We start from the raw sequence: 11,933 nt of genomic DNA on the forward strand, positions 1-11,933 counted from the left end.
TGATACTTCTCTTACCGTCTCCCCCGCGCTTTTCACTTTTGTAGAGAAGGCAGAGTACGTTACCAACTTAAGAGGAAGCTCTAGCTCGGCGACTCTCATGCCCCCTATTCAAATGCACGTCGAACGCTGAAATGCTCTTCTCAGAAAACCCCCGAATGAAGTGAAATTTACAGAAAAAAAAAGAAAAAGAAAAGATTTGTTGCATTCGAGAAATAAACATAATTCTAGTCAGTGTAGAAAGCGAAATTTCGATTTAGGATCTGACTTCTTTATAAAGATTGCCTAAACTTGGTAAGTTTGAAAAAGAAAATAGAAGCACGAAGTTTTAAAATTTGTAGTGCTGCACCAAAAACAGAGGCCGCAGTTTCGTCAACTGCAACCGCTAGAGCATCTAAAGCGAAGAAATTTGGTACATTTATTCACAGCTTACGTGGATTCGTGATAATGCTTACAAGAGTTTAGCAGCAACCCTATGCGCAAATTGATAAGTTTAGAGAGGTGCATATTATATCTATATTGTGCGCTATATATGCATTAAGTGCAGTTTCCTGAATTCTAATATTGTTTCTTTATTTCTTAACTACGGAGTTGTAAACTTCATAGTTTCGTTTGTGCAAATTTTATCGTTCTAAACAGTTTTTGCAATTTGCGTGCACCTTAACGTGCTGGACAAAACAGCGTCGGCAGCAGATCGAATTCGCACATGACAATGATGATGATAAGCCTCAAACATCGCGCATAGCCTCAATGGAGGATACACCGAAAATAATGTCGTCTGCGGAAAACAACGTCGAAAGCGTCAACGTGAAAGCCAACAGCGACGAGACCGTGACAGCGGCACGTAGTTTATACGCAGTAGCTTACATTAAACCCACCGTGGTTGCTCAGTAGCTATGGGGTTGGACTGCTGAGCACGAGTTCACGGGATCGAATCCCGGCCCCGGTGGCCGCATTTTGGTGGGGGCGAAATGCGAAAACACCCGCGTACTTAGATTTAGGTGCACGTTAAAGAACTCCAGGGGGTCGAAATTTCCGGAGGCCTCCACTACGGCGTGCCTCATAATCAGAGAGTGGTTTTGGCACGGAAAACCCCATAATTTAATTTTTTTTAGCTTACATTATTCACAGGCGCCATGTGCCGCATACGGTAGTGCTACAAACGTACAGCGAAAATGAAATTGCTCAAATTATGTAAATAGCACGGCGTTACTTCGCTCGTAACATCACTTGTAGCAAAAGTTATAGCCTAAGAGTCTATTTGAAGGACTATGGCGGGACGACTTATTGAGCTTTAACAGCCTGAAGCCTTGAATACAGCAACTGCTTCCTCACTTGCGAACTAAATTTTGATTTCGACAAAACGAGAATAAAAATTGGTCTAAGCACGCCTGAAATTTGAAGGTCATCTCAACTCCCACGCTGTGGACTCCTTGGGCAGCTTGGAAGCTGTCCTACTGAACCATGGAAACAAAGAAATATGACTGTTTTACACAAAGCAAACAAAAATAAACATCGTACACCAAAACTATCTGAATCAAACATATTGATGCAGTAAAATGTTGAACCACCGCGAACAAAGAAAATTTAGTATGAGCCTTTCGTGTAATAACAGCGAGTTGTATAAAAGTAAGCACCTATAACGAAATATATGCAGCGTACTTAAAGTATTTTCAAGTGCGTAGTTCGAATTCCACAAAGCGCATTACTGGTTATACAGAAAGGAAGTTCTGTCCCATCACACACACACAAAAAAAGACATGGACAGAACTTTATCTGATTCATATATTGTATCTGTACTGTCAAACAATTATATTTGTCTGACAAATATTATGTTAAATATTTTTAATATTACTTTTAATCACAAGTTTTATTTGACCACATCCTTACCGCCGAACAAACCGCCATTCAGCCGTTGGATTGTTGTCCAATTCTGCATAGTGGTAGAAGTAGGCAACCAGAACAAATAAGCTCATTAATTAAAGTGTGATCAGTCCTCCTCATGAATATGAGACATATATTGAGATGACAACTACAACCATAACCAGAACAACGGCAAAGAAGATGGTCGTCTTGACTGTGCGATAATGCTGATGTCGTTGTTAATGAGATCGGAACCGAAGAAATCGCTAAAGTGTGCTGTCTCTCTTTTTGTTTTCGATTTGAAATTATTTATTTGAATAGCAAAGCAGCTTGCAGCTTCTTAGTATCGTTTTGATAAAAAAAAAACATTGCGATGAAATGCAGCACACGCGGTCAGTTGAGAAGCACTCACGTTGAGGTAGAAGGAAGCCACTTTCTGCGAATTAAGGATGCCAAAAAACGGGAACAGGAAGACGGGCATCAGCGCCGTAGCGGCCAGCGGAATCGCTTCGGCCGACCAGTAGAACGCCATCCACAGGAGAATGTATGCGCACCATCCTGCCTGCGTTGAAAAATTCTGCTTCAGAGGGCCGTGTGAGCCGTAGGCACCAGCTTCGAAATATGTTGTGCAACAAGCATGAGAGCGGCAACATTGAAACGCGTCATTAATTCAATTCACACGCATGGATATGTCATCTTGATGATGCTGCCTGCACCACTTGCGTTATGTTTACATAAATATCGCTGTGCAAACGCTGAAATATTTGTGCACACGCTAAGATATTTGTTTACTTATCTATTCACTTATATGGGGAGTACTTGCTTCGTAAATTCTGGTATTACTGCAAAGCGGGAGGGGGGGGGGGGAGGGGGGGCTGCACAATTCAAGAAAGAAGCAACACAAGTAACTTTTCTGAAGAACACAAAAAAATCATCATTAGAAACAATAGTAGCAAGATTCAGTTGACAAAATGAATGAATATGAATTGTATATTTATAAATAATATAAATGTTGGTAAATGATAGAAAGGAACCTAACTGCAATCAAGAACAAAGAAGACACCAAAAATGCGCTCGCGCCGAGTTGGCGCACGCTTCTGACGCACAGATACGTAACGTATACGTAACTCTTACAAGTTCCAGAGTAAACCAGTAGTAGGCGTCGCCTGTGGTGATGGACAAAGAATGTCGAGTTTGAGGGAACGGACTAGTGGCGCCCGCCTGCCACTAACCTCTCAACAAGACACGCACCGCATTGGGCCCATTGTCTATGGTTTTGTGTTAAATATGACAGACGACGCTGCTGTAGCGCAAAAAAAAAGAACGAAAGAAAGGAAGATTAAGGAGATGGATACAAAAATGGTAGATAAGAATGTTTATAATATACCTGATTAAATCTAGCACGCTACGTGATCGTTTATCACCACCCCGTTGCAAAGTGGAGGCCAATAAATCATCATCATCATCATAAAAAATTATGTTCTTCTTTTTCAGGCCCCGCCGCAAACAACGCGTCTTTCTAGCTAGTTTTCGACTAAACGGTCCAGTAATGCACCTCATTTCGTCCCTTCCCCTCATACCTGGTATTCGACTGCATCGGCAGCCTAATGCCATCTCTGTGCAACATTTGAGAGAGAACAATTCAGGGCACTAGAACAAACGGTGATATATAGTTGCGGCTCCTTTACAGCGTTCGTACTATTGATGAAATCGTACATAATGTAGAGTTCAGTTTATCGTTTCCTTTACAGAAATATAATTTCGTTCTTTTCTCATGTTCCTCCGTTCGCGGCCGACGCATCGCGGTGACAACTTGGGCGGATCACCATTTCAGCCACTCACGAAGCGCAAATAGGAATAGCATCGGAATGTAATCGTTAAATTATTCCAGCCTTGTATTGCTCTCTCTCTCTCTCTCTCTCTCTTTGCCCCTCTCTACATACTATCCATATAGCACCGGCTAAATTTCCAAACATAAAGCGCTAGAATATACCTTTCCTTCAACATACATGGCCACTGGAAGCAGCAGCAAGGGAACGCCGCAGATGTAGAGGAGTCGCCACGATTTGCCCAGCACTCTCGAACTCAGCGACACCTTGGCGCGGAGTTTTTCTGCGTGGAGTGAGCGCAGGCCCAATTCGATCAACACTGCAGCCCTCTCGTGACGCTGGGGACCAATATCACAAACTGAAAAAATTAAAACGCAAGTATACTTGTAACAGTCTTGCAGAATTCGTCGACGATTAGCGTGTACCAAGCCCGTCACGGACAGCTGCTGTTTTTCTTCGGATCAAATTTCATTGCCGCTCAGTGAGATATCCAGTAGTCGTTCCCGTTTTCGCGCTGAACATCAGTGGCGAAGATACACTGGCGCGAATTAGGGGATGTGCTGTCTCGATGGAAAGGTATACCGTGCACTCGATGAGGATAGCAATAGGGGCTTGTTGGTATGGCACATCTTATTTTGTTATAGCGCAAGCTTGACACGGACAACAGAAGGTGTCTGACAACACATCTGAGGTGCCGTCAACACACCAACAACACATCTGACAACAGTGTGTCAGATGTGCCTTCTGTTGTCCGTGTCAAGCTTGCGCTATAACAAAATAAGGTATCGTGCATGCCGCCCCGTGGCTGAGCCCGTTCACTTTCCGGACTGGTGGCGGGGCTCGTGAAGTAATTTCGACACTTTGAAAAAATGCCGATGATGAGAAATGGTGTCTGTTTCGCTCTTCGTAACACTGTAGCTCTTAGAATTGGATGCAAGCCCTGCGACGGGACACGAAGAAAGTGTTGTGGCGTACGCTGTGGCCTGGAACTCTTGTCATGGGGACTGCACGTATGTAAACATACGTGGGCTCGACGTTGGGCGTAATGGAGAGTAGTTCACGAACAAAAAGATGCGGGGCGTGGTGATCGAGTTTTACGCAGCGATAATGAATGCAGCTGGAAAGTGTACAATAATATCAGGAAAAATAATCGGCCCTCCAGTGTTTACGCACCAGCCTTTCATATGCTGATGAGTTATGTGCTGATGATATATATGCACTGCCAGCGTACCATGAACAATAACACCTAATAAATGATGATTAAGCAATTAGCGCTAAGTGGTTTTGTCGCTTTAACTACATGTATGTGAGACATTGAAATCTTATGCGTGTTAACAGGAATATAAATAAGCGAATCACAGATGGCTTCCGAATTGATGTTTTCACGGCGACATGAAATCAACGTGTTCAATATGACTACATTTATGTAGCAGCCACCACCCCTTGGCCTTCAGTCGCTGTGCAAAGAAGGCGGCAGCCAAGGCTACGGAAAATTCCTTAGCGCTGCAATAGGCCATCCAAGAGGAGGTCAAGCCTGGCCTATCGTCCGCGTGGTTGCATGATCTGTGGAGATTTTTATACGACAGCCATATAAAAGCGGACCTCTTGTTCTTGCGCGCGAAGCGAACAAGTACAGATAAAGCAAGCTATTGTGTAAAAGGCGAGAAAGTGCGAGCAGCAACATACTCTTGGGCAACCATTTACGAGTATGGCCACCGTGTCATATCTGCGTCAAGCTGTTTACAGTTGTTGCGCCTTATTATCACTTCAGTAAGTCACCTTTTCTCTCATTTTTTTACAAGTGTGAGGCTTTCCAGTCTTTCATTTCATTTCATTTATTTATACTCTCAGCCCCACTAAGGTTATTAGAGCGGTGGAAAGAAAAACACCCTAAAATATAAGTTCTAAGCTTCTGCAAATACTAAATTCTGCAAAAGCTAAGCTTCTGCAACTACTCCCGCAGTGACTGCCATATTAAAAAAAAGATAGTAGCGGAACTAGAGCTCTCCCGCACCAAAGAACATTGCCGAAGCCTCATGACACTTTATAGTGCAGGCGTTGGTTTCGCATCATTTGTTTTCTGCCTTCATTTCCATTGCGACTCCCATGTCATAAACCTACTTGGTCTCATTCATTCATTCATTCATTCATTCATTCATTCATTCATTCATTCATTCATTCATTCATTCACTTATTTATTGTCCTAGTCTGCATATGTTTCTTTATTTCCTTAATTTTCTGGGTTCTTTCTATTTGCCACATCAGCATGACACTACCCCTGCGGCGCCCAGCCTAAGGAAAACTGAGCCGCCCTTGCTGACATGCAACTGTAAAAAGTCGCTAATAAAAATCAAGAGCCATGTCTGCAGCAGCAGGCTTTGCTTGATAATACGCAGAACTGTGCCATCACAGAAAACCACTAAAGCAACATTTGCTACACAGTCTCTAAGAAAAAGTGTTCTATTTTTCTTAGCATTAGACAAATTTCGCGAAAGGTTTCATCACTTTTAGTACGCTCGTCTTTGTTCTACCCCTGTTTATGCGCGATTGTTTATCAATTTGAAACGACAATAAAGATTTCGCAGTTTTGCCCGAAGGACTAAAAGGCCAAAGCACTGGTAACAGCAAGGTATAGCGTTAACGTGTCTTAACTATACACGGGTGCGACGATACACCGGTGCGCCGAAAATTTCTCGCACGCTAAAGGCTTTACCACGCTTTACCAAGGCGTATAATTGTTATTGCGCAGGCCTCATTTGCCCTGCCCGTAAACAGCGGTTACCAGTGAAACTGCAACACTTTCATATTGTGAACAGGAGGATCAATCTTCAGTTTTTATTAACCTGAGAACACTTAGGATGAAAGGCATGTGCTCTGAGTGAGCGAATAAGCTTTATTACGGAGACCAAGCTGCTAATGCTCGAAGGTGGGCAGCCACCCTATTTCGAGTAGCCATGACCACGTGACTAGGCCTGTTCACCAGCCATAGCTGGTTCTCAGGCCCTGGGCTTGTCAGCTGGGCCTCCCGCCGGTCTTCTGACAACGTCTATCCCGCATGTGTTGTGAATGAAATGTTTCGCGACTTATGTTTTGGCGCGCTGCAATTCTCAAAAATTCTGAGGAATAATCAGACGAGAACGTAAGATATGGCTTGAGCAACCTGGGCGGTTGAGTAGTATAGCATCGATTTTGCATATATTCTATAGCCTCCTCAGAGCACAAGACCGCTTAGGGGCGTAATAACTTTTGAAGTCGGTTTTTCTTACCAGGCTGGTATATTATGAATGCGAAAACACCCTTTCTGCTTTATATATCCCGTTTAGATGTTGCCGGCAGCATCCCCGTGTATATGGACAACGTAACCGTCTCCGTATGATTCTTGCCATAAAAAGGAAAGTTTTTTATTCACCGAAAGATGTGAATGAAGATCTAAAATCGCATGGTACGTTTGCTTGCTGATCCTGTGTCCTTTATTTTTTTTTTTGTTAACTCAAAGTAACAGAGAGGTACTTGATGGTTTCCTGTTTGTCGTCTCTGACGAAACAACGGCCTAGACCGAATCGGTAGGAATCTTCACAAACGTTTACCGCGGTAATTCGCCTAAAGCATTTTCACACTGTTCCGCAAGCTTCAGATCTTAAACTGAGTCACATATATTACGGTTTTGCAGCTGAGCTAACCATGAAAGGAAATAAAATCAACGTATCCAATGGGGAACTATGCGACTGAATAACATAGTTAAATATGCAGCATACATACTCATAAATCTTCAAGGAACACAACGACGACGCTGAGGCGAAAATTCCCTTGGAGTATCAATATATAGTTATTATCGCAATAAAAAGTTATTTTCTTGGAAATAATATTCCCACTTGTACTAGGACGCTTCTTAACAAATACCTTGTGTGCGCGTAGCATCATCACACAGTTCGCAGTGGGTTTCAGAGTAACAATAGCTCGTTTCTATGACGACCGAAGCTAATTTGTCGATTAGGTTGCAGCCGCTCAGTGGAATAAGGAACCAGAAGTGATCACAATCTACAAGTGGCTTGCAACTATGTCATTAGTCCTGAAATGATCTGTTACATTCCTTGAACATTATAAAATTGAAAGCCGTGTGAACGGGACGAGCTTGATAATGCTGTGATGGACAAGGCAACCATATGTGCGCGAGAGGACAGTTATTATAGAACGTCATTACAGAGGGTTATTACAGTTATTACAAGAGAGTCCAGAACGTCAGTGTTCACAAAGAATACACTTTTGTTACTTCACGTAAAAAATAAAGCAATCATAAAATCCAAACACACTTAAAGCACTTAGAACGGCAAACACTGGCGCGCACGCGAATCAATCGAGATGGAGTGTTCTCCGCCATCATCCTGTTGCAAGCGCAAATATCCGCACTCAAGCGGGAACTCCTCCGACTTTCTCGTATATCTATCCGCAAAGTTGGATAAACTATCTATATCTATCCACAAAGTTGGATAAACTATTAGGAATGCCTTTGCGGGTTGCGTGACAGTGCCCACAGAAATAGTTCGTGTGTACGTGCGTGTGTGTGCTTAGGTTTTTTTTCCTTTTCTTTATCCTTCTTTCCTTCTCACCTATTGCATCCCCTTTCCCCTCCCCCAGTACAGAGTAGCCAACCGGAGATAATTTCTAATTAACCCCCCTGTCTTTCCTTTGCCTTTCTCTCTCTCTCTCTGGATAAACTATGCTGGCATGCAACTTTTCTATTCTGGCAAACGTTTCACGTCTTTCTGAAACTAGCTTTTCACCTAATGCAGTTTCAATGAATATTGTGTGTTTGTCTGTGTGCGTGTGTGTTTTTTTTTTCATGCTATCTCCCTCTCTTTCTGTGTATGTGCATTTTACTTTATCTTTCTGTCCCCCCCCCCACCCTTTCCCCAGTGCAGGGTAGCAAACTGGATATCTATCTACCGGTTATCCTCCCTGCCTCTCGTATCTCATTTATCATTCTCTCCCTCTCTCTCTTTGAATGAATATTTCTATGTTTGTTTTTTTTTCTACAATTCACACTGACTCAACTTTAAATGTGTACGATTTGGGTTACGGTTACGGTTACGGATGTCAACGAATAAAAGTTGCCTTAGCCTTGTTCCCGTTTCGAAGGATGGAACATGCTCAGAATGGATCAGGAGAGTAGCTGAACAAAATACTATTAAAGAGAAAGAAATCTGAACAGCATAGCAAATGCCTTGTGATACATTTTAAGTCCCTTGTATATAGCCGCCAATACAGCCTACTGTTTAGTGGAACATCTAGTATTTCCACAACTGTTTCTTTTTAAACGGTAATGAAATATGAAGTGAGCAGCATACCGCACGCACAAGTAAGGTTCAATTACGCGTACAGTTCAAGAAGCCCAATGTTTGCAGTATCAGAGACACAAGTCCTAGCCAGGCAGCAGTTTTGGAAACACGAATCAGCCATTACAAACCATATCTACAACTTGAAAGAGCAGTGCGAAACATACAACTCTGGACCGGCACTTCTCACCATTTCCATGCACCTTAGAGGGTGAAAGCGGCGACCTAAGATTTATGTTGGGCACGGGGCTACCCAACAGCGGTGACCGCCTCTTCGCAGAGAAACAAAGTGCGTGGATTCAAAGAACCACTTTTTCATAGAGGAACTGTGGCAAACTATAGCGAGTATATTCATCTCTCGCGAATAAAGGCTCAAGCGAAACAAGATATCCCCCAAAACTGGGTCTCTGCGCATAAATATATATTACTGCTTATTGTACGCCAACGCTCGAGCCCGAGGGATAACGTTGAAGCTTTTCCCGACTGTAAATAAAAGCGCTTCGGCACATATAAAGCGGGTTCGCGACGAGAACTGTCTGTTTCGGCGCAGCGCATACGCTGAACTGAATATACCGAGTTATCTGGCGCTAAATGGATCAGTTCGACATGTAAACGGGTTTGAAGTATAGTGACGGGCATGTAAACAAATGATCTCATTCGTTCCTTATAACGTGCAAAAATACGAAGTAAAAAAAAAAATGCCAGTAGCCCCTTTTCCGCGAGCACACACGGATGCGAGTTATTTTCACAATAAATGCAACCGAAAATGAATAAAGAGGTAAACGCATTGCATATTTACCTTTCCAGGACACTTCCGGAAACGCTGCACCAGGGACGTCTTCGTCGCAGAAACCCGCGTCAGTCATGATTCCACCAAAAACGTTACACGAGCGACCAGCCGCACGGTTCAACGACCTGTTCGACCAGAACTCCGCTGGGCACGTAGTACAAAAATAGCGACGACTCAGAACTTTCTTCGAAGTGTCTCCGTAACGGGGTAACTTATGGGCGCGGCTCCGAGACGGCTCACCGGATCGATCCGGATCGCAGCAAATCTTATCATCCTCGCGCTGTGCGCCTCTTCTCTTTTTTTTTTTTTACAATACGCGCTCACTCGACCCCCGACCTTTCTCACACCGAACGTCGACAAGTCGGGCGCAGCGCAATGACCTGCCAGAACGCCTCAGAAACGACTGAAGAATTCGTAGCCTTCTCTTTCGCGAAACCAACGGCCGGGATGGAATACGTACAGCCAATTCCCTGCCCGGGGGCCGTTAACGCTAGTGCCCCGCGCGGTGGCAACACACATGTGCGTAGAAGCGCGGGTGCAGAGTCACAGCGTTGCGAAAGATAACGGCACCATTGAGCCCTCGCGACCGCGTACGTGTGAAGGGAAGACGCCTCTTGTGTCTCGTTAAGGACCGTCAATTCCCACGGCGAGAAGACAAGGATTTCGCCGCTTGTTTCGGTACGCCGCAATTGCTTCGCTCCTTGTCGGCAGCAGCGGTGGTTAGCGGACCGACTGGCGCTGGTTCGACATGCGTGGCTTGTCGAGCGACTGAACCGGTGGCGTGTTGCAGTTTTTTTCCCCCTCCGTGCAGCGACAACGCATCCACGCGCACTGTGGCAGGTGCGCCATCTCATCCCTCAAGGTTATCCTCCAGGGATGCTGACTGAGTCCTCGAAACTTTTCTCAATAGATACTTCGAACTGCAGGTGAGCTCGAAGTAGATGTGCGAAGTGTTTATCTCAGGATGCCATGCGACTAAATTACGGGCCGGCACCTTAAATACACACCTAAAAGCACACTTTATTAAGAATAAGACGCTATACGATCGGCATTGCCAAGGGATTTTTCTGCCATCTGTAATGGAATTTTATCACAACCCTGGCATTTTTGATCACCGGAGGCCCTATATTCCCACGGTGAACAAGAGGGAACCACGACGAAGTTGAAAAAAACGCCGCAATGCACTTCAACCATCAGTGCCCGGACAGCCGCACACCACGCCGTCCCGCGGCCAGACATCTCTTCTGCGAGCACCAGGATCATGAGGAGACATGCGGCCGACACTTATAGGTATAGGACGACGATCCCGGACTACGAGGCCTGGAACCGACCAGCGCACGGGTTCGACAAGTGTGCCGTGTAAGACTGGCTTCTGCCGTAAACGGGCCATCATTAGTACGCAAGGTACGTCGAGCGGGTGGTAAAAAAAATTTCCCTTTGACCCGAATGGCGAAGCTTCGACGGCGATAGCAAGATTGAACGTTGCGCTTATGGTACTCGGTCTCTATTCAAATTATACGAGGGTGCGACATGACGGTGAGACGCAGCACGCCAGGCGGCTCCTCCTCCTGCTATGCAAAAGAAACATCGCCCTGGCAGCTACCGGGCGTCTCACAACGCTCGCGTCATAAGCGCCGCCAATGGTGTGGCAGGCGTCACTCTATAGACGGTGCACGAGATGAAACAGACGGAAAACCGTCGGCGTTGGTCAGCGGCTAGTGAAATAGTAGATGACTTATAGATAACTATTAGTTAGCTTGATGTTAACGGCTCAGACCAGAGCATTGTTGTAACCTAAACTTCAGCGTCGTAAATCCGAGCGAAGTTTTAGATCACCTGCCTTTGCCAAGATAATTGCGCTATACTCAAGGAAAATGTCCCCTCTGTGGCCCTCACTACGTCCTTAGTCAACCCGGGCAACAAAACAAGCCATGGAGGGAGGAGGCCAGTTTGGGTCTAATTTTGTACCACTGGTGCGTATTTGTGCTTCTGGTAGACGGCGCACTATGCTTTGGTCGTGAGCGCAAGTGATGCTCTGTGGTTGTTCATCGCAGAACGATGTTACTTCCCGCGTTTGGCGGTAATTAGGTTTAGATAATATAATGCGTCATATCTAGTGTC

The 11,933-nt window shown here is 44.7% G+C and overlaps 1 protein-coding gene across 4 annotated transcripts in view; it reads right to left on the reverse strand.

Annotated features, from left to right (window-relative positions):
• LOC135897394 (Na(+)/citrate cotransporter-like) overlaps positions 1-9,956 on the reverse strand; it is a 34,352-nt gene extending 24,396 nt beyond the window's left edge. For 2 of the 4 annotated variants that reach the window (XM_065426005.2, XM_065426004.2), the window contains exons 1-3: positions 9,822-9,956; positions 3,854-3,972; positions 2,273-2,422 (exon numbers count right to left, since the gene is read on the reverse strand). In XM_065426005.2, coding sequence (XP_065282077.2) covers positions 2,273-2,422; positions 3,854-3,972; positions 9,822-9,888 — 336 coding nt within the window. In that variant the 5' untranslated portion in view covers positions 9,889-9,956. Of the gene's footprint in view, positions 1-2,272; positions 2,423-3,853; positions 3,973-9,212; positions 9,350-9,821 lie in introns of those variants that run through there. The other 2 variants (XM_065426007.2, XM_065426006.2) reach the window with 2 other exon arrangements.
• Positions 9,957-11,933: the final 1,977 nt, after the last annotated feature.

The sequence above is a fragment of the Dermacentor albipictus genome, chromosome 2 (assembly GCF_038994185.2).
Source record: "Dermacentor albipictus isolate Rhodes 1998 colony chromosome 2, USDA_Dalb.pri_finalv2, whole genome shotgun sequence".
NCBI classification, from domain to species: Eukaryota; Metazoa; Arthropoda; class Arachnida; order Ixodida; family Ixodidae; genus Dermacentor; species Dermacentor albipictus.